This window comes from Lepisma saccharinum, chromosome 17, assembly GCF_977018435.1.
Source record: "Lepisma saccharinum chromosome 17, izLepSacc3.1, whole genome shotgun sequence".
Lineage (NCBI taxonomy): Eukaryota > Metazoa > Arthropoda > Insecta > Zygentoma > Lepismatidae > Lepisma > Lepisma saccharinum.
The window spans coordinates 8,349,895-8,377,065 of NC_139245.1; the positions used below are offsets into that span (position 1 = coordinate 8,349,895).

A 27,171-nucleotide genomic window follows, 5' to 3' on the forward strand; every position below is an offset into this window, starting at 1 on the left:
TACAACACAACACGAACCCACAGAGAGTGGGCCTCTCCGATGGCGTAGTGGTAACGTCGTCGGGGATCCTGGGTTCGATACCCACTGGAGGCTCTTAGTAGTTCGTTTCCAAACTGTAGGTCCAGTCCCGATTAGCCTACCTACGCATAGAGGACTTAAAACAACTACTCATCTCAACGAGCCCACAGATGATTATCATGGATGCAGGAGCCAAAGTTACTCTGCAAAATGCAGTCCAGCTCCAGAGTGTACGTGGAAGAGATTTTGGCAATTGGATGTGTATAGAAAGGGTCAACTCTTACACCTTTCTTCGACAAGAAACTGCAGCCATGGACATGAATTTCATCATGATCCTGAGACGGTGCTACGCACTATCCAATTTTCCACGCAAGCGAAGACATTTTCGAAAATTCCTCCTCATATCTCCTCATGCGGACTCGTAACCCACATCGTTCGCGCCCGTAAGAGGCTCACCTCTGGAATGAGAAAGAAAGTCTTATTTTTCCTTGTCCCTTTCATTTTTATCTGTTTTCTTTTCTTGCGTTTTCTTTCTAGCTTTCACTCTCTTCTTTCCTGTCTGCATTTCTTGCTCTTTATCATTCCTTTTATACCGTTTCTCTTTCAGTCCATATCGTGTTTGCTTATTGCCTTGTTCTCTTCCTCACTTGCTTTCTTTCTCTCTCTCTCTCTGTCGTTCGCTTCTTTATTTTCTTCCTTTCTCTGTCTCTTCTTCATTTCTCTTCACCTTCTCTATTTCTATCGCTTCACTTCTTTATTTCCTTCCTCTCTTTTCTTTCTCTATCATTTATTTATTTTCTATCCTCTTTGTCGCTTTTTATATTTCGCATCGTTCTATCTCTCTACCTCTCTTTGTTGCGTATTTTATATCGCATATTTTCTATACCGCCGCGGTGGCTCAGTCGGTAACGCGTCTGACTACCATGCTAAAGGTCCCGGGTTCGATCCCCGGCCGGTTCAAATCCGGGAACTTTTCTATAACGTTGGAAACGGCCCCGGCGCACACCCAGCGTCGAATAACATGGGTACCTGGGGCAAACCCTAGGGGGTAAAGGCGGTCAGGGGCGTGATGCTGATCACATCACCCCCACTCATGACCGGATCAAGAAAGTGTGGGGCGTTACCCCCACACCCCCTATATGCCTTCATGGCGTGGTGCTAAGCACAGGGGAGCACTTTACCTTTTTTATATTTTCTATAGCGTTTCTTTCATATATTTTCTTTTTTATCTTCCCTAACGTTACTTACTTATGATATAAAAACATCAGTATATCCTATTTAAATATTTTGATTGATACCCGCAACTTAGATTTTTTTTCTACGGGCGTTCACGCACGACCCACACGTTTCACAGCCACCGTCTCGAGCTGGAGGAACTATTGCTTCTGACGACTGGCACGGAGTGACATTTCAGTGTCAGGCGCAAGAGTATCGTTTATGGTGAAAAGGGCAATGTCAGAAACATAACTCTCCGTGGAAACTCTCTGCGTATCTCCACTGTGTTTTTTATGTTACGGACGTGATAATGGACTAAGACGGAGGAGATGAACACTGACTGTAGGATTTTATCGGTTTCTTTCCTGGAAAGGAGGTGTGCGTCTTTTCGAACCCGGCATCGCGGTTGAGAATCCGTCTGAAGAGAAACATGCTGTAGATGCCGTTCCCTTTTTACCAAAACGTCCAACCTGCCTGCTCCCCCTAACCTTAGCTTCTTCGCCTACTCAAAAAAAGACCCTCACCCACGCACTCCCTCCCACCTTGGCCGGTCCCACCCACCAGAATCTCGTTTTGGTTCCCCCAGCATTTTCCCTCCCCCTCCTCCGCCGCTCCCCCCGAACCACCCACCCACTCTCCCCTCGTCTTCCCACCCAGCCACCCACCGATGTTGCCTAGCAACAGTACCGGAGGAGGTTGGTAGAGGACAGCACTGTCTGACAGATAAGGGGGTGGAGGAGGAGGGAGGCACATCTTGCTTTCTTAGAGCCCAGGGTATGTGCTTGTGTACCGGCGTTTATGTTAATGACCTACATCGCGTCAACCCTCGAGTAGACCGAGCAGCGCTATTTTGGCTTTCCTTGGACCAGATCCTGCGGTACCGATTGTGTTAGCTGCGTTGGTGATTGTCGCTTTTTTCCTCGCCAAAAGCTTTGGGTTTTTGCTACAGTGCAAGTGTGGAGACACTGCAACTGGCGCCAAACTCGGGGAATCATGTGAGTCACACGGAACACACCATGTGCATGAGGTAAGCATTATTGTTCGTCATATGTATTTGTTGTCTTTGAGCAGTGGCGGATTAAAGTCTGCTACGTTCAGTGGCGTGCCAAAGGAGGGATGGTGGGGGTCATAATCCCCCTTTAGGCCCAATATTCCTAAAAGTGAGGGACTGCCAAAAAGGTATGCGTAAGCCCCAGGCCAGGGGCTAGGGGGCTGAGTCTCCCCTAGCATTGTCATCAACCCCCATCTGACGTTTGGTAAAACTTCTTTGTAAAATGCAGTGACGAGTGAAAATGTACACAGCAGATATTATTTTTTCTCAAAATTTGATAAAGGTTTAATTCACAGAATACAAAGAACAGATATAACATTCGTTCATCTGATTTGCGAGCCGACGTCAAAGTAGCAGTAAATTATTAGAATATTTTCTCTCAGCTTCAGTTATGAGTGGGAAGAAGGCAAGATATTGAAAATAAACTGCACGTATATGAAAGATATTTCTTTATTTTCTGTGCCTATATTAACTTAATGAGCCCCCTCCCGACACACATATAATTTACCTTCATATAATAGTGTTAAACTTTTGAAAATGGACTTGGTTTATAAAGTCCCCCCGGAGATCAATTCTCGCTACGGACCCGGTAGCCCCCATTCAAAAACCATGGGCACGCCACTGGCTACGTTCATGGAAGGTCTTTAAAATAGTTTCAGACGTAGTGTCTTCGGGTGATCACCTAAGTGTAGAAGTCATTGAGGAGATCGCCATTACTGCTTCCCTTTAATCTGACGTCGACTAAACAGTGGAGTCGCTGTACTAATCGGTGCAGTGTTGCCACAATCTGAGGGTACAATTTCCCTTTTTGAACCATTTTTTCCCTTCACCTAAACAAATATAATAGTAATTATTATTATTATTAGCAGTGGTAGTAGTAGTAAAATTACCGTTGGTCCATGATCGTATGAATAAAAAAATTGTTGCACAAATTTTTCACATACATGTAAGCTTCATCGCTTTCTGGTCAGATGTCCCAGGAATCCATTAAATCGTTAATTCTAATTGTTACAATTATCCGAAGCGACGTACAATAAACTTAAGAGAAATATTAATAGATACAGGTTTATATTCAAGGGAGCAGAAATAAGAAGGATCAGAAAAAAATAAAAATGTGAATATCAAAATGGAATTTGACATAAACTGTAATAATATAGCCAGAAGTCTTAAAATTTCCCTGAAATTGTGATATTTTTAATCGAAATTCCCTTTTCCCTTTCGGCTAAAACTTGTCCGAATTTCCCTGCAAAAGGGAAATTTCCCTTCATGTGGCAACACTGAATCGGTGTGCAATCGCAGTGCAGAACGGTTATTTTGACAAAATCCTCTTTCCCTGATGGCCATTGGCGGCTTCAGGGGGGGGGGGGTACGATGGTACGGCCGTACCGTACCCCCTGTTGTTTCACGGACGCCGGGGCGACATGAAAGCAGAACGTAGCCGGATTTTATTTACTGAATGCATCCTTTGGGGTAAACTTGATCTTGTTCTTGTTCTTGCGCATATTTATTGCTATGCAACTTCCACGTTGCAAAGTTCCTACTGAAACACTTTGGAGATATGTAAGAGGAAAAAATGCCAAAACATCGTTCCTGTTGTTTGCTGCTTCAATCAACTGTCAACAATCACGCAGAACCTGTCCTCGAACGTCAACAATCCCTTATAAGATCAATTCTCACTTTTACGAATTCAATTGTCGGTGTTTCTTTTTCCGTTCACTGCTTCAGAACGCAGCAGGCGGCTGTTCGGAAGGACTACTGGACGTTTTTTAACATTTTAATAATCCGCAACAATAAGCGGCAGGATAATTTAAAAAAAAAATAGTTCGTAGTATTGCTTCCCTTCGGATACTCAGTTGTGGTCTGTGGTCTGGTAGTGAGTAAATGTGAATCGCATGCATTAGAAGAGTACAGTCTTAACAGTTTGCATATTTCTGAATTTTTCTTTCTGGTTTTTCATTTTCGCATCCAATGAAAATGAGTACAGCAAAGAAAAAACTGTCAGAAAATAGGAAAAGGCAGAGAGAACGGGAAAATGCTACCTTGCGTCAGTCTACTTTCAAGAATCATTTTCTGAAATATGAATAATATTTTGCTGGATCGAGTCCTCGTTGGTATGAAGGAGCGGTTCTCCCAAAGATGCCGTTCTCGCCTACAGGCCTTTGAAGAAGTGTTGACGCAGGAATCGCCGTCTGAGGAGATCAGAGAGGTGGCCGAGTTTTGCGACGTAGACTATTCTCTTCTGGAGGTGAAATTGCCTTGAGAAACGATGCGCAGTTTTCTGAAGCTAGGACCATTTCCTTATTGGTGGAGTATTTCAGATCTGCAGCGACAGCTGTTCTTTACCCAACAGTAAAGTCAATCATTAGATCATTTTTGTGCATAACAATTTCGACAGCCAGCGTAGAGAGATGTTTCTCGAAGTTGACTTTGGTGAAATGAAAAATAAGAACCACCATGACACAAGATGGACTCGATGAATTATTGGTGATGTTTGTTGAACAAAACTTGTGCAGAAATGTTAATATTTCGCATTGCATTGATAGATTCAGATCGTAAACTCAACTGTTAACCTTGGTATTTTTAACATGCACAAACATTTCAGTACAAATAGACGAAAATAAATAAACCTTACGGCGCCGCGCCACAAGAGAAAGGTAAGATTTCGTCTGCTTAGAGTGTAAGGTGGATGGTAATATTTTGGAAAGGAGGACAGAAATCAATGATCGATCATAAGTTAACTTTCGTCTTTCGGAACACATATTGAAAACAATATTGAATGTAATACCTCGTATCATGTACTAGGTTTTATTATAACAAATACAAAATACATTAACAATATAGAGGCATTAATTATATTATTTAATTATTAAATGTTAATAGTTTCGTTAGGAGCATATAGGAATATGCCTGTATAATGTGGAATCCTTTTTACTAGTGCTATATATTCCAAAAAGTTCTTACGTTAATTATACTGTATTATTAAACAAAAAAAATCGTCATACAGATACTACATATAAAATTGCTAGAAAAAATTTAGTATAATACATTCTACTAGAAGAGAAATCCACGAGTAAATTTTATTGTAAAAAATTATCAATAGATCAATGGAAAAGCAGGAAATTTTAAATTTATTGAAATTCAATGTGGACAAAAATAGGTTACGCACTTACGTAAAAACAGGTTTGCTTTTGCAGTAAATTGTACGTACATTAGTCACGTCAAATGGTAAAGGTACTGTAATATATAAAAGACGGTGTGAAACTGTGTAATCGATTTTCATTCTGTATAAGTACGGGGGGGGGGGTTGTTTTGCTTATCGTGCCCCTTGTTCACGATCACGAATCCTGAAACCGCTAGTGCTGATGACTGCTTTGGGTAGGGGGAATTTTAACGTTGGACAAGCTGTGGACTTAATTTTGGCTGTTTCACCGCGAGTTCCTACGCAAGTAAACGCGGCAATAGAAGGTCACTGCCATAAAGGCGGTCTCCGCCCTGGCGCTCCTTTTGGTGGAAACATTGATTTCAGTATGGAAAACAGTTTCGTATCCAAGGAGTTGCAACACCTGGAAGATAAACACAAGTAGTGCCGACTCCGTTGCTTTTTAAGGGTAATAGTGAATGTGATGTGATCAGCACCATCCTTGAGCGGCCGTTACATCCTCCACCTGCCGTCCCGCAGAGTTGACCCCAGTTACTCATGAATTCAAACTGCTTAATATGGAGACATGATCAAAAAATCCTACATGACAGCACCCACCCCCGCGTGGCGACAGCCAGCACATGACTTACTTTCTTCAAAATATCCTGCGTTTTCCCCCTACGACATCGGAGATGAATAATCCTCTCCATCATTCTGCGTGGGACTGGGAATTACTCTGCAATACTAATCATAACAATTTATAGGCGAAAAGTCTGATTAGGAGTTTCATTACTTTCATGTTTTCAATAATTTTTTAAATTTAGAAAATTTTAGACAATGGGGGATGCTGCTCTTCAGAGACTGGTAGTCAAATCTAGAAGACACCAACCCACCCCCAGTTGCATGCCCAAGGGAGGGGGGGGCGGTGGTGAGGGTTAGCCCAGTATTTCTCAAAAAAGATCGTCAAAAGCAGGAAAAGATGGTAAAATGAGGGCCGACTACTGAAAGAAAGTATACGTAATCCCCCTTTTCGAAAATCCTGGGCACGCCGCTGCCATATACATGAGGTGTGGGTGTGGGTGTGTGACTGTGTGTGACTGTGACAACTTTTAGCTAACATTTGCGGGAATACACATCTCCGTGGCGAGTGCGTTGGGTGCTTGGCTCACCAGCTGAATATCTACCCCCTCGATACCTGTGGGGTACATCATTATGAAGTGTTCGGTTATATATACTTTTTTTTTAACAGTCGGCCCTTATTTTGCTACCTTTTTTTGTCTTTGACGTTCCCTTTTTTTAAAAAAAGAAATATTGGGCCAAAGGGGGATTTATGACCCCCACCCCCCCTTGAGCACGCCAATGCTTGTTGACCAACAGTTACTGTCTCTCCTAACGCATTTTTGTTTTTTAAATTATTTTTCCGAGAATACTAAAAATGAATAATTCAGAGTAATAAAGAAAATGACTTTCAGATCTCGGGTGGTGAAACTCCAGGAATGAGCATGTAACACGTGGTTTTATTTCGATTGTATCGACATAGTATAGGTCGATTTTCACGTAACGTATCGTCTTGTTGCTGTCGCTGCTTATCTGTTCACCTCCCTCCACAAAGGCACCGCCGCTATCTTGTGGAATTTCTCAGTTCGTCCATCTTCGTTCACATACAGTCATAGTTGCCAACTTAGCGTCAAGTCGCTAAATCTAGCGGATTTGTACTGCCGGTTGTGCGACGCGTGCCACCGCACAGGGCATCGAGCGTCCGAAATACACACACTCGCACACATATGTTGATCCATACAAGCATCCCAAGCTTAGATTTCCACTTCGTGTGTGTGTTATTTTATGGCTGTATTTTAAAATGCAACATATCGCCGGTTGAATACTACGTCGTATGTTGTCGTATGTCCTTCCGCTCTGACTTTGCAGGGGAGGATTAAAGTTTGACGTGTGTGGATTTTGAATATACTTCAAGATTTAATTTAATTTAATTTAAAAGTGTTTTTAAACTGCCGAGAACAGCTTTCCAGCCTTAATACAGCAGTATTGCATGTTACATGGTTACAAAGTTACATATTTCAAGGTATCCAAAACCAAAGTATTGGTCTACAGAGCATTTGAAAATTTGAAAATATTTAGCAAAACATAACCTAAAACTACTAGAATTTTAAAAATGCATAAACAAATGTACAATTGTTATATTTCATCTATAGAACTATAAAAGAGTTCTGAAATAGTTATCCTTATATATGTCGTTGAAATGGTTTTAACAACGTTATCACTATCTATCTCACAGTATTCGAATTATAGCTGTTTATGAGATACAGAACATAATTGTTATTTTTGTAGTTCTTATCCAGACATAATAATTCGCTATTTCCTCTCAAATTGTATGATTTCACCTTAAGGCATATCATTCGAAGGAGTTTTGGTACGATATATTTTCCCTCCAAGATTCCTTCCATATAAGATAAAATTCGTTTTTCAGCTCTGACATCAAGTCTGTCTATTTCTAGGTGATTCAGCAGGTTATCATACTCATAATAGTATTTGAATAGCTTGAATTTGTAATATATAAATGTGATAAATCTGTTTTGTATTTTTTCTATTGATTGTTTCATCTTAGCACTACATGCGTAATACCAAATCGGAATATTGTATTCCACTATAGGTCTGACAAAAGTTGTAAACATTAAAATTAGAAATTGTAAGTTGTTTGAACAACTCCACTTTTTTATAATATAGGTACATTCCTTTCTTGCTTTATTTATGATGTGATTAATATAGTCTTCAAATTTTAAGCGTCTGTCCAAAATAATGCCCAGATCTTTCATGGATTTCACATGTTTGATGATATTATTACTGATAAAATAATTAAAAATTTTGAAGTTTTCTTTCCTAGAGAATGCTAGCACAGATGATTTTAATGAATTTATGGTCAATTGGTTTGCATTAACCCAATCATAAACTGAGTTAATATCATCCTGAAGTTTCTCATGAGAAATATTATCATCGATTTGTAAATATAATTTAATGTCGTCGGCATATGCAAGATATTTTGCATGTTTTATGACATATTCAATATCATTCAAAAATATATTGAAAAGTAAGGGCCCTAAGGGCGACCCTTGAGGAACACCTCTTGACACATTTCCAGGGATGGAGAAACTAGACTTAAATTTTACTCTGAAAGTTCGCTGAGACAAGAAACTCTTAAACCAGGAACAGTACAAAGGACACACATTTTATTAATGTTGATAATTCACACCACTTGACAGCCCGATACATTTCTTCTACATCCGTTGTACATGGGTTGTAGTTTACATAGACTACGTAGACAATCTAAAGCGCATTAAAATTAATTTTCAAGGGTTTCATGAAAGGAAAGTGACATTTTCAACTATATTGGTTCCTAACGAAATGAAAAGAACCCTATTTACAACAAAATTTCTCGTCTCTTCTATTATCAACTATGGATGAAGGTAAATATTATAGTATGCAAAAAACAACAACAGATGGCAGTCGTGAGCCAAGAGTGGTCTTTTCCCCCCTAAAACACTAGAATATTTCCTATCAGGTTTCTTCCTAGGTGAAAAATTGTTCGAATTTGGAAGAAAGAGTATGAAAAGTTCTCCTCACACATCAGCAACTGATACGCAGTATAATTTTCATTTAATTCCACGGCGCCCTTTGCTAAGTTATCACCTTTCGCCATGTTGTTTACATAGATTACGTAATTACGTGTATAAAATAGTCTAATGTAGACTATCGTGTTTAAGCGTAGACGCACATCACTGATTCTGGGCTAGATTTGTCAGTTTACATGTGGTAGTAATACCTACAATTGCAGAGTGCCGACTCGGTATCCGGTCACGTCCATTCACGATATCACCAGCGACGGTTGTGGGTTAGAGTCCAGGCCTAGGTGTTCTTGTAAATTCATCAACTTTATGTAATATTATTTTACTCCCGTCATTGCGATTAAGCACAAGAAGTAAAATAATCAAAATAAACATGAGAAGATATTCAGTGGCGTGCCCAAGGGGTGTTGGTGGGGGTCATAACCCCGTTTGGCACAGTATTCCTAAAAAAAAAAAAAAACGAACGTCAAAGGCAGGAAAAAATGGCAACATGAGGACTGGCTACTACAAAAAGTATACGTAACCACCACCACCCTTTTTCGAAAATCCTGGGCACGCCACTGAAGACATTATCATCGCTTTTTCGTCTTGTGAGGTTCATCCGAATTAAGACTAAATTATAGGCACAAAGAATCGCCAATTCCGATTGTGCCGCATATATTTATCATTACTCCAAGGTTTTATCTAGGATTATCCATCTGGAGTAGGGGGAGGTTCGAATTTAAGGGAGTGTAAGAGTAATTTAGAGTCAAAATGGATCTATGTGAAAAATTTGAAAGAGGTGTTAGGAGTGTTGAGGATGAGTGCATAATTATAAATCATCACTATTGTTATAGCTAATCGGGATTAAATAAAAGATTCTAATTAATTTAATCATGACCAGCAGAAATAACAAGTGAAGTTTAAAAGCAAGACTTTTCAGCCAGAGTCAGTCATTCCTTGTTTGAGGGGTTTGTCGAGAACTTTTCCCACTTAGAGGCATTAGTTCGTATTTAAGAATGCTGTAAGCAAGCACGTAGCCAGGGGGGGGGGGAGAACTTGCCCCAACCTCCGAAATCCTACAAATTAATTTTAATAGTGTATAGAGGTAATTAATTTTACTTTCTTAGCAGGATTAAACATAAATGTAATAATACGAGGGTCACTATTTCTATTTTGAGCCTAACAATGAAAAAACAGGAATTTGGCATTGAAAACTGCTTTATTGTTTTTCGAAGTATTCTCCTTTATGGTCAATACACTTTTGCATTCGTTCGAACCATTTGTGAAAGCAGTTTTTCCAATCTTCTTCAGACACCTCCATAATATGGTTTTTGAACGCATCAACGGCGTCTTCCGCCGACGAAAATCGTTGTCCACGCAATTTATTCTTGACATTCGGGAACAAGAAGAAGTCATTGGGTGCCAAATCAGGACTGTACGGCGGATGACCCATCAATTCGATTTTTTGACTGTTCATAAAGTCGGTTGTTAGACGAGATGTGTGACAGCTGGCATTGTCTTGATGAAGAATGATCCGACGGCGTTTGTTTGTTTTCCGTATTTGACCGAAGACCTCTGGCAAACAAATTGTTGTGTACCATTCAGAGTTGACCGTTCTACGTTCCTCTAAAGGCACAGTTGCCACATGACCAGTTTTCCCGAAAAAACAGGCGACCATTTGTTTCGATGTGCTTCGAGCGCGAACAACTTTTGTTGGATTGGGTTCATCTTGAAACACCCATACAGTCGACTGCTGTTTACGTTCCGGCTCATATGCATATATCCATAATTCGTCACCTGTTACAATCTTATATACGTCTTTTGAAGCACCACGATTGTATTTATTGAGCATTTGTTTGCACCAATTGACGCGAGCGTCTTTTTGAGTTTTGTCAAATTGTGTGGGATCCAACGAGAATATACCTTTCTCACAGCTAAATGATCATGTAATATTTTATATATGCTAATGGAACTAATGCCTATGGTTGCCTCAATCTCACAGTATGTCACATGACGATCTTTCAGTATTAGGTTTTGCACAGCATCAATGTTTTCTTGAACAACAACTGATTTTGGACGACCTTCGCGAATCTCGTCGGTGAGCGAATGGCGGCCACGATTAAATTCGTTATACCAGCGTTTCACAGTGGCAAAGGATGGGGCTTCATCGCCAAATGTGGAAGTAAGTTGATCGATGCACACTTGTCTTGATAATCCACGTCGAAAATCGTAAAAAATCATCGCACGAAAATGTTCACGAGTTAATTCCATTTTATTGTTGTCGCGCAATCTCCAAGGCAACATAAACAACACAAATCAAGCTATTGACAAAACATTTGAAGTACGTTATGGTCAATAATGCCAGACGATTCCGTGCAAACGTCAAATCGCGCCTAACTTCAGTGTTGCCAAGGCTCAAAATATAAATAGTGACCCTCGTAAGTTGTAACATACTGGAAAACGCACTGATATCCAGGCCCGTACGCAGGGGACGGGCCATGGGGGGCCATGCCCCCGCCCTCGAGACATGAAATTTAAAATGTGAACCTATAAAAAGCTACGAAAATAACAACGAAGATTTTTTAAACTTGTAAAAATTTCAATTTTGTCCTAGCATAAATGAATGTGTTTGTTGTGTAGAGAGGCAGGCTCCAGAAGTCTGCAGTCTGCGATATTGGGTACTTTTAGTTTTATAACCATTGATGCAAGGCTACCAGCAATGGCAGCGATTGGAGGGGCATAGGTGGGGGATTTCCCCCCACTATTTCCACTTTTGCTTCTGCACTATGCCTTGTTTATCCAGACCTGGTAGAGGTACACAGTGGTTCAGATGCCACTTTAATAAAACTGTAGGTCCTGTCCCAATTGGTCATCTGTGCATAAAAGTGAACCTAACCTAAAACAAAAACTCAGACTTGTCTGAAAGTAAATTATCCTTGCCCCCCCCAGTTTTGGCACTCAATCGCCGCTACTGGCTACCAGGTGAAAATGCCCACTACAATCCTTCATAGCGGGCTATGGGTTAACTCACATTTAGGATTATTTATTGTAATAATAATTGCTAAAGAGTACAATTCAATTTATAAATAGATTATTTTCTAAACATAGAATTATTGTTCAATGTTTCTGGTGTAAGAAAATAAAGAAAATTTTAATACATTTTTAACTTGCGAAACTCAGAACTATCCGAATACTTCTCACTAGTATTAGCGATTGGGTGCCAAAAGTGGGGGAGGGGGGAAAGGACAGTTATTTTCTCTTGGTAGACAAGCATTAAGAGGCCATAGTTCAGGGTGCAAAAGTGGCAAAAAAAAGTTAGTGGTATCTGCCCTCCAGGTTCTCCCAAATAGCCGCCACTGCATGTATATATAAACATGGCTCTGGCCCCTCCCTAAAAAAAAAAATCCTGATATCAATGCACATTCAGTTAATATTTACATTCTATGTATAAGTATCTTATTGCTTAGCGTATAATGAGTTATAAAATAATAATAATAGCAATTAAAATTTATGATTGGGTTCTCGTGAAGTTCCCTTCCACTCATGATCTACATATTCAACCGGTCGGCCCTCTTCGTGGACTTTTTTCACAGTTGCATGTCGATATTTTAACGCCTCACCTACGGAGAAGTCCCACTCCTACTTTCCACCTACTCCTATTGAATTCAGCCCGCCCGACCACCAACGTTGTCAGATTTTTATTAGCAGGTGTTTATTGTATGACGTCATTAACGGAATTATCGAGGGACAAGGGTACCTGCCCCCCTCAAAATTGAGGGTTAGGTATTAAGAAAAGGAAACAAAGCAATCATACATTGTAATGACACAAAACATGTAGTTTTCATATGTTATAGATATCAATTTGGACCCCAAAAATTTATCAGAATTGATCATGGAAACAGGAGTTACTCTTGTATCTTGAAATACAGTCGCCAAAATGTAGTTTAAAAATGAGTAGTATGACCAGAGGGATGAGGGCGAACCTTACGGATGAGATATATAGCAAAGAAAAATCTTCATCGGAGGACATGGCCGGCCCCCGTGGCGGAGTGGTTAGCACATCGCGCTACGACGCCAGGGGTCACGGATCTGAATCCCGGCATGAGCATGGAGGTTATGTGTGTCCCTTCGTCAATTTCATCATATCATCGCTCATCCCAATCGTTGCGATTAGATAAAAGTGGCAGAAAAGCGACACTACATACCTACAAAGATGAATCAAGGTTCAGTTGTTGCACGTGAAACAGCCATATTGTTGTCACGAGCCATAGCTAGTTGGACATATTGGGTAAGAAATTTTACGTGTATTTTTCCTGGAATACCAAACACATCGCAGAGGTGCGCACCATTCGGAGGCCGACCCTCACCCACCAGAAACTTGTGAGGGATGTTGATTTAACATGAACGTCTGAGTAAGACTAACTACTCAATTAAAATAAGAACTAAAATAAATGTTGTGGTTTTAAAGGGTTTATGCACGGCCATTTTTAATCGGAGGTTTATGTCATATGTAATCTTGAACCCAACTAATAGTTAAATCTAGGCAGTATTAGCGAGCTAATTCAGTTATTTAAAACACCAGGTACAGTGGAAAAGATTTAACCTGGCACAGTTCGCGCCAAACCATAGATTTCCTTCTGCTAGCAGATTTTCCCGGGCGTCACGTGAATGTTTTCAACCATTGGCAGAAGCCTTGGAGACAGCACGTGCTTTGTCCTCTGCCTACCAGGGGTCGCCGCTTTCTTCGCTTGTCCTTTGTTGCCACGTTGTCAAGGACGTGAATGTTCTGGTGGTGGAGACGTCTGTGCTTGCACCCCCAAATTACCGCTCGCAGCCTGGCTTGTCGCTACGTTTGCTCGCTTCCGCCGAAGTGGCAACAACGTCCTGCAGACGACAGCGGGAGCCGTGCCAGGTAAAGCCTTTTGCACTTTAATCATGGACGTCCGGAATGGGAGCGAGGGGCCCATGCCCATTGGAAAATTAATGTTACCGTAAAATTATATATTACACACAATATTTCATTTTAATCACAAGAATGCAGGGGGGATTCATGACGCGCTTGAGTCATGGTAATAATGTTTTTTTTTTGGGGGGGGGCAAAATTTTAGTTTTGCTACCATATTTATTTTTAGTTAGGGTTATTAGATGTTCAGCATCTACTTCATTATTTAACATCCACAAGAACACTATTTCCTGTAGCAAACATGGAAGCCGTGCTTTCTCTTTCTTTAGCCTTTTAATTTCAACTGCAATGAAAGGTTTCGAATGATATGCGCCTTTCGATTGTTGGCATCTCAGCCAGTGGTAAACAATGTCTGGTGTTTTATTTGAGGTTGTTCCAAGTCGGCTCGGAACTTCCATGTGGACTTCGGTTTCAGTGTTGGATGATTTCAAGCAGGATTTGTTTCGCTTGAATGTGTTCCTGTGCTACGACTGACTGGATAATTGTAATATACTATAATTTCCAAAATTTAATTAACAAAATCAAATTATCGACATTCAAACAAAAATAAATTAGTATGTGTTTATCAAAACTATATTTGTGTGTAAGGGCAAGGGGGGGGGTGATGAACAGTTATTTGGCGGGATGGGCACCCCTGCAGAAATGTGTGTTATTCAACCTTTTGATTATATAGGGTGAGGCAATCAAACGGGAAGATTTAAAAAATTACAAAAATAGAGAAAGCATATATTAGTTAATTTTCGAACATGAATGTACTGTACATGAGTTGAAATTGCTAGTGTACCTGAAAAATGTTATTTTTTTTTAATATGGTGTCAGTAAGATGGCGTCCTTCGTTTTGCACACATTGTCGGAGTCTCAGAGTAAATCCGTCCATGACGTTATGCTGACATATTGGTAACCTTTTTCCTGCCTGTCCTCGATGACTATGACCCAGATGCAACTAGCCATACTGCCAGTGTGTCTATGGATGTGCTTAAGACTTGCATTTCATGGTCATCTCATCAGCACACTCGGCGATATTCCGTGGCCTGCCTGTTCACCCAATTTGCGGCTCCTGACTTTTCCCTTTGGGGTTACCTCGAATCCAAAGTATTCAAGGACAACCCTCCAAGAACCAGGGATAATTTGAAGGAGCGAATTCGGCAAGAGATCCACAACATTCTGTTGGAGATGCTACGCAGCAGCATGGGCAGATTTACTCCGAGACTAATGTTCCCATTTGACTGCCTCACCCTATATGACTGTTGCAGATGATACTTTTTATGGAATGCACAGTCACTCAAAAATATCCATGCTTTCCAATGTTTTTCCACCCAATGCAGGAAGAATTAGTAAGGCCAGAACATTTTCGTGAGCATGGCAACAGGAAACGAAGGAAAAATCGTTTTCGTTTATTTGGTTGTGGATTATTTATGTCATACCGTCTAGAATACAAGCACCGTGCTTCTAGAATACAAGCATCGTGCTTACAGCTTCCTCAATACAGGGGTAGGAACATGGAAGGCGGCCCCGTTGCCATTACCTCTGAACATTTTTTGCCGGGTGCAAGATATATATATATATATATATTATTTGTAATATTTCGAGTTTGCTGACGGGAATTTCCATTACCCTTTTTTAAAATAACAAGTACATTTTTATACACTTACAAAGTTGTAAAGTCATTTTTGGACCATCCTGTGTTAGAATTTATTGCATAGTTATTCATGCAGTAACTGGTTGAGCCTTTTTTAGGAAGGTCACTCTGGTGGCAAGAAATAATTACTTTTAATCCAATCTTGTATTAATTAATAATTTAAATGTTTTAAGATCACATTTCATAGCTTATTGTAGTTGGATTCATGGCTTTCTAGCCTATTTATCTAAAGTGTATCTTTTTTAACTAATTTATTTAGGTGGACACCCACACCCATCCCTGATTGTGTTCATCTCAGAAGTGGTGCACTGTGCTGGTTTTTCATCATATGAATGCATATTTGTAAAAATATAAAATAATTAGAATCTTTTCTAATGTATTTCTTTCTTTGCCTACAGGATTCCTGGCAGTGGCACTCACAATTCATCATCAATGCCGAAAAGGTTGAAAGAAAACAGATTTGTTTGTCAGGAAGGCCTTCGTTACCAGGTATTAACTGGATATGATTAATGATGGAAGCACCAATCCCACTGTCAGCCATGGATTGCTACGAAGACATGTTTAAGGAGATTACCAAAAAACTGTATGGAGAAGAAGGCCTACCCGACATCCAGGATGGTGAAGGAGTGATGCGAATGATGGACTTTGACGATGGTGCCGGTGGATTTAAAGAAGAAGGTGGCCTTACTGCATTTGGCCTAGCACTCATGCAAAATGGATACCAGTCTATGCCCCCGGATAGCAAAGCCAGAACTGCAGATGGGAAAGTACATTCTCACTTTCACTCTCTCTCGTCTCACTCAAACCATTCCTCCCACCCACATTCATCATCCTCCGGTGATGATAAGTGGGTCTCCAGTGATGAAGTCCTCCCGTGGACAAGTTCCAAGATAGCAAGTTACAACCCAGCTCAAAAATTGTTCAAGTGCTTTGAATGTGATTGCGTTGGGTTCCTGTCACGTGTGGCAGAACATTGGTTGGGAACACATGCGAATCTCAGGGTATTTCAGTGTCCTCGTTGTCCTTACACTAGCGCATGGGCACGATGTGTCCGAATGCATCTAACGAGACAGCATAATGAACAGTACGCCGACGGCTCGTTATGGAAGGAAAATCCGATTTTGGAGGAAGTGACAAAATTCCTTCAAAACCTGAAGACCAAAGTAGAAAGCAAGCAAGAATACCAAGCTGCAAATGCAGACAAGAGGTACTGTTGCACTTTCTGTCCTTACGCTACAGATCGGCGTGATCTCTTCACTCGTCACGAAAATATTCACAAGGACGAAAAACCATTCCAGTGTTACGTTTGCCAAAAACAGTTCAACAGAGCAGATCATGTTAAGAAACATTTTCTCAGGATGCACAGGGACCACCCATATGACATCAACAAAATCAGGAGACAACCCCCCAAAAATGCAAGCGGAATGTCATATTATAATAGGTACAATAATCGCCCTCAGCAGCAACATATGCAGCACCAGTCGCACGGCCAGCAACACCACTCACAACACCCTCCACCACCAATACTCCATCAACCAACTTTCAACATCAACAGGACCAATCTAAAGCATCGAGACAAGTACAATCATAACCTTCACAATAACATTTCCCACAATGGGCCGCATGCTACGAACAATAAACCCCACGGCAGCAAGAAGAAAAAGGGCGACAAACTGTATTCATGTTGCTACTGCTCATGGTCTGGTGTTGATAATTGGTGTTTGAAAAGGCATCTCAACACTCACATCAAGCCTTTCCTATGCAATCTGTGTGATTACAAAGCTGCAAGATCGGAACGATTAGCAACGCATGTTTTAAAAGTTCACAACAAGAGAGTCTGCAATAAGTGTTCTTTCTTAGCTGACGATCAACTTACCCTAAGTGACCACATGCAGGAGCATCAGTAAGTACTGCTGTTAAAAATTAATTAATTACTTCTGTGGCATGTAGCTTAGTTCAAGAGCTGATTAAGAAGGGACGGGAAAGGAGACCCCTTTCCCTTAAGACCTATAAAGTTATCTTCAATCTATACAGTAAATTTCTGGTTGTTTTTAAAGGCATATTAAATATATTCCCTAAATATAAAAATTGCCAATGTATTTTGTGGTGAGTCACCAAATAGTGCTTGCTTATAACTGTAATTAAAAACTTCGAGAAGAATGAGAGACAACTTATAATAATAATAGCAATAGTAGCACCAGTAATAATAACAATTTATAACAGAGGTTACCATACAGTATGTTGATAAGTATTCACATTTATGATTAACCCAAGAGTTAGAAATGCAACATAAAAACTTTGTACAGTTCTGCTTGGCTTTCTATTCATATTCTTTGATACCAGCTCATATGTTTATAAATATGCATTAGATTGATCGATTTGCTTTATTTTACTTCACTTCTTGTGCCACTTTTGGCTAATTTGCGAAGATGGGGACGAATGATAACATGATGAAATTGATGAATGGACACTCACAAACATCCATCGATGTTCAAATATAAAAATTACATTTGAACCTTACCATGCTAGAATTAATAAAAAGATGGGCTGTTGCAAAACTCTGTTACCCAAAGCCTGTATAGGTATCTGAATAAATTACTGTTATAGGAGACAAAGTGCAGAATTTGGTAATTCCCAACCTTTTTTTTTTTTGCTACTTCACACTAAAGATTTTCTTTCAGTGCATCTTTATCTGTTACTAGGTTTTTCATTACTCCGCTAATCTCATCTTTTAGAATACTTTCTAAGTAAACATCAACTTACAATGCAAACCAAATAAATTGTACATATTGTGTTGAGTTCAGCTTTGCATTGTGATTGAACTGTACACTATATAGCCAAAAGTCACCGGACACCCAAGTGAACGTGGCAGTAGTATCATGTTCAGGGGCTATTTTTCCTGGTTTGGGCTCGGACCATTAGTTTTGGTCAATAGCAACATGAACAGTGGTGTTTATGAGGACATTTTGGACATCATGCTGCCTATAAAGCAGGGTCCATTGTGTCACGTTTTGAGGACAATCAGGTGGATGTGCTTAGCTTTCCTGCTCAAAGCCTTGACTGGAATCCCATAGAACATCTTTGGGATGAACTGGAGTGTCAGTTGCGTGCTAGATCCACTCGGCTGAAAACCACACATGAACCATTCACGAGGCTAGAGGTCGAATGGAAAAAAAAATCCACCAGCCTGCCCCAAAGAGTAAATGCTGTAATAATAGCTAAGGGAGGTCCAATATCTTATTAGTTACCTGGCTGGTGTCTTTAGAATGAACAGCACTGGATGTCCGGTGACTTTTGACTATACAGTGTATTTTCAATAGCAATTCCTACATTCAGTTGAACATTAAGAAGCATTTTCTTTTGCAATTGATACAAATGAAAATACTTAGTTTATGCTGGTTTTATGCCCGATAGTTTCAGACTTTCATGTTGCATGCTCTAATACCTTAAATGCTCAGAGATTTGATATTGAGCAAACAATTTTGTACATAAAAACTCAAAGTATAAATATTTAGATATGTGGATTCCTTAAGTTTACTGCATCATCACTATTTCTAAAAGCTATTTTAGCTTGTATTATTCATGCCAGGATTTACCAGTATGAAAATAATTGTTATATTTGCTTCCTTTTAATATTTTCAGCCCTTTGGAATATAGGAATAATCGTTCTAACAATGTTTTAAGGAACGTCAGCTTTTCGTGCTACCAGCCTTCAATTGGAGGTTCATTTTGGTAAGATTCTTGTATTTCTTATGTAACTATCGTTATTGGTTTCTTCTGACCTACATATGCAGTGCTTTATGTGGGGAAGGGCACAGCAGCATGCCATCTACTCAGCTTGGATAATTTGCATAAGCAGCCTCACCACATACTTCACCATGTTGAACCATACAAGCATCCCCAATCTAGAATTTCCAACTTTGAGCACTGAATATATACATATTGTTGTAACCCCGTTTTCCTGGGGTTAGAGAGGTACAGGGAAGTTTCATTTAAACATTTAGGTAGAGCTTAATAATGTTTGATGGCTGAACCTGCTCCGTAGGAGGGTAGAGATATGGAAAGTTGGTGTAAGGTTATTCACGCTTGTTCATACCTGGTAGATGTGTGTGTTGTCTTGTCCTAATGCTTCTCGCAGACCGAATCGTGACAGTTCCAAGGTTCTATCCAGCGACCCTCAGTTCACCAAGCCAAGCGATCCCTTGCGCCTTGTAGCATGCTAGGCAGCGGTAACTCCGTGTTCCATCGTCGTAGTTAGCAGTGTAACGTGTTGTAGTCGGACTAGTTATCCATGTAGCGTCGATGAGTGTCAGAATCAAAAGAGAGCGAGCTCCGGGTAGGAGCTTGCTTTTATCATTCTAGGCGTCGAAAGGTTGTTAAACCTTTCAAACGTGGTAGATCCTGTTTAGATCCACGCGTTTGCCTTTCCAGTTCATTGTTTTACGAAAGTTACAAGTTAGCGCATTCTTGGGATCGCTCGCTGGTCGGACAAGTCCAGGAAATAAGCAAGTGTGAATATTAACATGACGAGGTTTTCTCGGTTTAATAATCTCCATATCTCTACATTCCCCTTGTTGAAATAATCGAACCACTCTGTGATGGTCGACTACCTCGGCCGGAGTAGGTTATATTTAAAAATTAGGATTTATTAACAAATCAAACTCGTAGAAAACCATTACAGGAAATCACTAGAAGAGTCGCATCACCATAAAAAAAAATTGTAATCACCAGAATAGTCATATCATCAAAAATATTGCAGCTCCAAACACCGTGGAGAAAAAAAATATAAAAACACGTAGAATAATAAAAAAAATGAAAACTGTAGGTTATAGCCTCATATAAACTCAAAAAGTACGAGCACAATTAACTAAGTCTTGAGGCATGGATAAAAATAATTACATAAGTGTGACACTGAACTAGTTTTGATTGAGTGATGACACCACAATAATAAAAAAAAAAACACATGTCAGCACAGTGTGAAGAAACGCCGGGAACCGCAAGCGGTTGTAGTTACTGTTTGCTGAGTTCAAAGTACACTCGGCGGAACATACACGATGCTGGGCGGAGCCTTGAGGTATGTTACCTATGGCAACTCTGTAAACTGCATGCCGCCATAGGCTGGACGTGCTGTGCAGCTGACGATAATAAAAAAAACACAAAAGAAAGAGACGTATCTCTAATCCAATATGGGTAGCACCCATGGGCACTAACTTTGGCACTGTAAATGACATATGTTTGTATTAATTGCGTGTGCCTGACGGTACTTGAAGTAGCTGAGCACCGGAACACTTGTAGCCGATGTAAGATAACAATAAGTATCATGTGTCGTCAGTAAACAAGTGCAGGAAGTTGCACGGAGTGGGCGTGGCCTGTCGATGAAGATCGCCGTGACGTCAGCGAAGTTGAGTCTGGAAGTCAAATTTGCGATGGCGCTTTGGGTCTAGAGACGTCCTGGGTAAAGCGCTCCACGTCTGGGTCGCGGCGTAGGAGATGGAAAAATCAGCCATGGGTCCAGACGGGAACGGGTCCTTGTTGGTGCTGGAAGTCCACAAGATCGTTGTTGGTCTCTGCGATGAGCCTAGGTCTGTCGCTCGATGGTACAAGCCGGTGGTCGTCATGGGTCCAGGAACATCCGTGGCGATGAGATAATGAAACAAGCGTAAAGGGAAAAATTAGGAAAAAGCAAAAGGTAGTGGAGCAGATTTACAATAAGTGATGACGGGTTATAAAATCAATTGAAAAAGGACTTTCAGTTAAAACTGGTGAATTATTTTGGGGGGGATGGGAGGTAATATCTAATTTGAATGACGGCGAAGGGGCGTTGTTGCTTATGTGACGTAGAGTTTTTAAGGGGACCTGTTTATGATTAACAGGTTTACATGAGGGAAGTTCGCCGGGGGGGAATGGGGGGGGAATAGGTGGAATAGTCGGCTTAGCCGGGATAGGGGCCGGGGGCGGCGGTGGCGTGACTTGAGGTGCCGGAAGTCGGCGTCCTTTCGAAAGAATGGTGGTACATTGAGTTGGAGTATTAATTTGTTTCGTACCAGTAGTGAAAGGGGCCGGGGGAAGAGGGGGTGGTGTGGGAATGACTGGTGTCTCCGGGGCATGCGCAAGTGATTGTAAAGCAATCGGGGCACTGATGGAAAGTTTCTTTAATTGTTGTTGGGGTGTTGTGACACGTGATTTGTGGGAACAACAGCAAGATATAATTAATAATGCCAATAAAATAAGTATGCCGAGAAGAGCTATTATGATGGATGCGATAATAGCATAATGAGCAGGAGACATCTTGTTGTAGGGGTCTGAAATGAGAAAAGAAAAGGGGAATTCAGCGATAATAGAACGAACTAAGTGATTACGAGACATTTCCTTCTGTAATATGTGTAAATGTCGTTTATAAAAGCAATTGCAAGAATTTTACGTGTATTGTGGACAAAGGTTTAAGCGCCTTCGATTCGCTGCTAATAAAAAAAATGAAAAAGAAGTGAAAAAGAGTAAGTAATATATTTGTGTAATAGTTCATTGAAAAATACAGTAGATTGTAATTTCATGGGATATGAGCTATACCATGTTGTATGCTATCACTATTATAATATTAAAGGAGAGAGTGGGAACATTTGCCTATTTTATTATATGCTTTATTAACATATTTAGTGCATTGCAGCTTTCAAAGAAGCAGTTCGCGTTACACCTGAGCGTAAATAAAAAAAATGCTGTGGCCAAAAAGCCAAAAGTTCAAGCAAGTTCTACGCAGTTCATTTGTTCTTTAAATCATTGATCTTGTTCTATCTTAGTTCATTCGTTCTTTATTTCTTTGTACTTTTTTCTTCATTTGAGCGTATATGTACCAGCAAATGGGGAAAAAAAAATATTTGCTAGTTAGAATCATAAACACACTAAGTACTTATTAGTCAAATCAGCTAAGTGATATGTTCTGACTATTACCATGCGTTTAATCGCATATTATAAAATAACATGAAAATATCTGTAAAAAAAATAATTATTAGGCAAGAGATGTATTATAAATGTTCCGACGATTGAAATAGCATTCTATAATCCTGGTCTTGTTAAAAAATAAAAATAACCATGTTGTATTAAAAATAAAAATGAGTTCGTTCCAACGCAGAAATGCAGTGCGAGCACTGGAAGTGGAAAGAGGGAGGAGGGGAGTCGATGAGCGTGAGAAAATGCTGGATCATGGGACGCTAGCATGTGCAATGTACGGAGCGATGAGGCTAAAGAGAGGTTAACGGAGTGGCGTGTTAATGAATGTTAGTGGGGTTTTTATGGCACTAGTCGTAGCGGGCTTTGAGTCTAGAAATAGTAATAGTGTCAGTCTTTTGTTTACTCCTGCCGTCGATGAAAGTTACTTCGTAGGAATTCTCATTAACTTTGCGAAGAATAGTTCCTTTGTACTTATAAGAGGACGCAAAAGCTTTTGACACGCCTGGAGTTGGAGTGGCATCTAAAATCCATACATGTTGTCCTGGTGAGTACTGTATTTTCCTAGAAGTGCTGTCTGCGTACTTTTTCTGCTGTTCGTAACGCTTGTTCAAGTTGTCATGTGCGGTCTTTCGTATGGAGGTCAGGAGTTCAAGTCTCTGTGCGTTCGTCTGGGAAACATTGTCGGGGTTCGAAGGAAGGACAGCGTCAGCTAAGATCCTTGGGTTGTAGCCAAATAAAGTAAAATACGGGCTCTGGAGGGATCCAGAATGGATTGTAACGTTGTGGCTGAACGCTGCGCTAGCTAAATAGTCACACCATGAAGCTTTCTTTTCTAACACAAAGACTCTCATAACTTTCTTTAAGTAACTAAATGAACTTTCAACTAATCCATTCGTGAAATGGGCACAAGTATCTACATATTTTAGTTGTACACCTGTAAGATTAGCTAACTCTCGTAAGAGTAAACTTGAATTGGGCGTTGAACGATCTAAATAGATCGTTTCCGGGATGCCATGGACTAAAAAGACTTTCTCAACTAAAGCTGTTGCTATGTTTTGTGCATCGTGATGAGCCAAAGGAGCTGTAATTACATACCTTGTACAACTATCGACTACTGATAGGAAATATTTGTATTTGTGCGTTTTTGAAGAGACTAAAGGACCACATACGTCAATATGAATTCGTTGGAAAGGAATTTGGGCTGGTTGAAATGTTTGCAGCGTATGCGGTTTAGAACCTTGTGGTTTCTTTGAAATCTGACAAGGGATGCAATGTCTAACCTTATCGTACACAAATTTCTTCATATTAGGGAAGAAGTAGCGCATAAGCATTAAATTATATGTCTTTTGAGCACCTTGGTGACTTCCGTTCATTTTGTGTGCATGAATAAGGTCGAAAACTTGATTTCTTAATGCATGGGGGATACAAAGTCTATCCCTATTACCAGTTTTGATTTTATTAGTCCTGTATAAGACTCCATTTTTGAGTACATAAGAATACGAAAGCTTTTCTAGTTTAGGGTCACTAGCTTTATCTTTGTTTTCTAATACGTCAATAATGTCTCTGAAATAGGGGTCTTTACGTTGTTCTGAACTAACATCAAAATCTGCTGCTTGTGCATGAAATACTTGATGAAAGAATAAGTCATCATCATCATCATCATCTTTCTTGTCAAGATTAGTCTTGTCAAGCGGTAAACTTGCACGGGAGAGTGCATCCGCAAGTTCATTTTTACTAGCGCTGACATGCCTTATTTCGAAATCAAAATTCTGAAAATAAAGGGCTCTTCTTCCTAAAATAGAACTATGGTGTTTAGTTGAACGAAGATAAGATAAGGCTTTGTTGTCTGTGAGAACCACAAAATGTTGATTCATAAGAAAAAATTTGAAAGTTTTCAAAACATAATACGCACCTGCAATTTCGAGTGAAAATGTGTCAGCTCTTTTCTCTGTGTCTGTTAAGGCTCGTGAACAATAGGCACATGGATGTAAATTTCCTTCGTCATCAGGCTGTAACAGCGATCCTCCGATGCCAATTCCGCTCGCGTCAATGTATACATATGAGGGGCGTTTAGGGTCATAAGGGCGGAGGATAGGGGCGGACGTGATCATTTCTTTCAGTGTTTCGAAGCTTTTGTGGTGTTCATCAGTCCATTGAAACTTAACATTCTTTTTAAGAAGCTTGAATAAACATTCTGTTGGTCCTGCAAAACCTTGCACAAATCGTCGAATGAAATTGACAAGTCCTAGAAAACTACGAAGCTTGCGTTTGGTGGTAGGGGTGGGATATTCCAAAATAGCTTTAAGAATGTGTTCTGAAATCTTAACTCCCTTTTGAGATACCAAATTACCAAGGACTTTAACTTCGGTAAAAGCTAGCCTACACTTAGAGGGTGATAATTTAAGGGATGCTGTTCGTAACTTTTGAAACACTCTGTCCAGTATGTTAAGCATGTGTGGGAGATTTGAACTGTAAATAATAATATCATCAGTGTAAACAGAAAGTTCTGAACTGTCTATTCCGCTAAGGGCAAGTTCACTTACGCGATTCATTACACCGGGGGATGTTTTCAATCCCTGGCATAACCTAGCATACCTAAAACTACCCAGATTGTTAATAGAAAAGGCGGTAATGTCCCTAGAACGCTCTGTTAATGATACCTGAAAGAATGCACTGGACAGATCTAGAATTGAGTAATATTTCTTTCCAGCCATCTCTGTCATGATGGTTTTTATGTCTGGGGATTGTAAGGAAATCGGAGCTATTATCCGGTTTAGGTCGCGGAGGTCAGAGATAAAACGGTAAGTCCCATTGGGTTTCTTAACTAATAGGACTGGGTGTCGATAGGGACTCCCTTCACAGCGTTCTATAACACCTTGGTCTAGTAATTTCTGAACTTCCTGTTTCATGGGTTCTCGGTAATGAAAAGGAATAGGGTAGGTTTTGGCATACACTGGGGTGTCATCTGTCAGTTTGATATCATACTCCAAAATATTAGTTTTAGTCAATTTATCCCCTGGCCAGAGAAAAATATCTGCATACGTGTATGCGAGCTTTAGGATTTTTTCTCTTTCTTCTCGGGGAAAATCAGGGTTAACTGTGAGGAGGGAGGGGTCAAATTTCTTTTGACTGTCACTAAGTTGTTGCTTTACTGTAGTATTTTCATTACAAGAGTATGAAAATGCAACATCTTCACTTTTTTCCCAAACGGAAGTAACGTCAGTTAAAATTTCACATGTCGATATTTCGCCTACTATTGTGTCACTTTCCAAAGTGATTGTGGTTTCCGTAGGGTTGTGTATGTGAATGACAGGTGACTGCGGGTTTACTGCAGCATTGGGAAGAACTACTGGATGCTGGCTCATAAGGGAAGCAGATGGGGTAAAAAGTACAGGCTTAGGGGTGTTAGGTGTCGTAGTGGTAATGTTCAAATTGATATAAGTCTTGGATCGTGGACTTAACTGAACTGTGTCTGAAAGAGTAGCTTTTCCCTCATACACATTTACATTCTCAATTTGGGTAAATATGTCATGCGACAGCTGGTGAGTCTTGTACTTTGATCTTAAAATACTATAATTAGGAGTACGTCCTAAATGACAAAGAGTTATTGTATTGTCTTTTAGCGACATTTCGCACCTTTGCGTTCGTAAAAAGTCATTTCCTAAAAGGGGAGGGACGTTAGTTGAATCTACTATTCTAAATGGGTGCGAATATTTACGCTTTCCAATTATGATAGGAAGAACTACAATTTCAGACACACTCAGTTTCGATCCGGACACACCTTGGATTGTGGATTGTACTTTGTATGTTTTTCTTTCAGTAGGGAGAAGATGGGAAGGATAAATTGAGATTTGGGAACCCACGTCAATAAGTAAATCTACCTGTTTTCCTTGTATGCTACTATGAATAAAGTATAGGCCATTTCTCTCAATTATAGGAACTTTATCTAATCTGGTATTATCTTCGATTTCGTCCCTGCAAGTCGAAGACGATTTTAGTTTAAATCACTGTCTCGTTGTGGCTTGTAAAAGCAGTTGTCGCTCTCGTGATTATAACGACCACAAAACTTGCAGGCTGAGGTATTTGCATCGTCGCGATTAGCCTGATCTCGACGTTGAAACCTCTTGTTACCATTACTTCTGAACTGGCCTCTTGAGTTCGATCGAAAGTTACCTCTGTGATTAGCTCTAGAATTATTATTATTTCTGTAGGAAGAGGACTTATTATTCCCCTTGTTGAAACCTCTGTTATGTGCGTTTTGATTAGCCGTCTTCGCAAATTCCAGCACATTTGAGCAAAGATTGAAAAGAGAACTGGCGTTCATCTCTTCGGTTGAATGCAAAGCTAAGGTCGACATTTGTGACGAAAGTTTGTTTATTTCATCACCAGAGGTAGCATTTTGAGCGTGTTCTACTCTGGGTACGGCTGGTATCGCCGCGCAGCGGGCACTATCAGAACTCGGTACAGCAAACATGCCAGATTGTAACGCTGAGAAACTGGGTGCTTGATAGGTCTGGGAAGGAATTACAGGAGCGGGCTGTGATTGTAGACTTTGGACTTGATGAGTCGATGGTGGGAAAA

The 27,171-nt window shown here is 40.2% G+C and overlaps 1 protein-coding gene across 2 annotated transcripts in view; it reads left to right on the top strand.

The window, feature by feature from the left end:
- chn (zinc finger transcriptional factor charlatan) overlaps nucleotides 1-27,171 on the top strand; it is a 62,891-nt gene that overhangs the window by 26,916 nt on the left and 8,804 nt on the right. For both annotated transcript variants that reach the window (XM_083138889.1, XM_083138888.1), the window contains 2 exons: nucleotides 16,044-17,548; nucleotides 19,288-19,377. In XM_083138889.1, coding sequence (XP_082995015.1) covers nucleotides 16,155-17,548; nucleotides 19,288-19,377 — 1,484 coding nt within the window. In that variant the 5' untranslated portion in view covers nucleotides 16,044-16,154. The remainder of the gene's footprint in view (nucleotides 1-16,043; nucleotides 17,549-19,287; nucleotides 19,378-27,171) is intronic.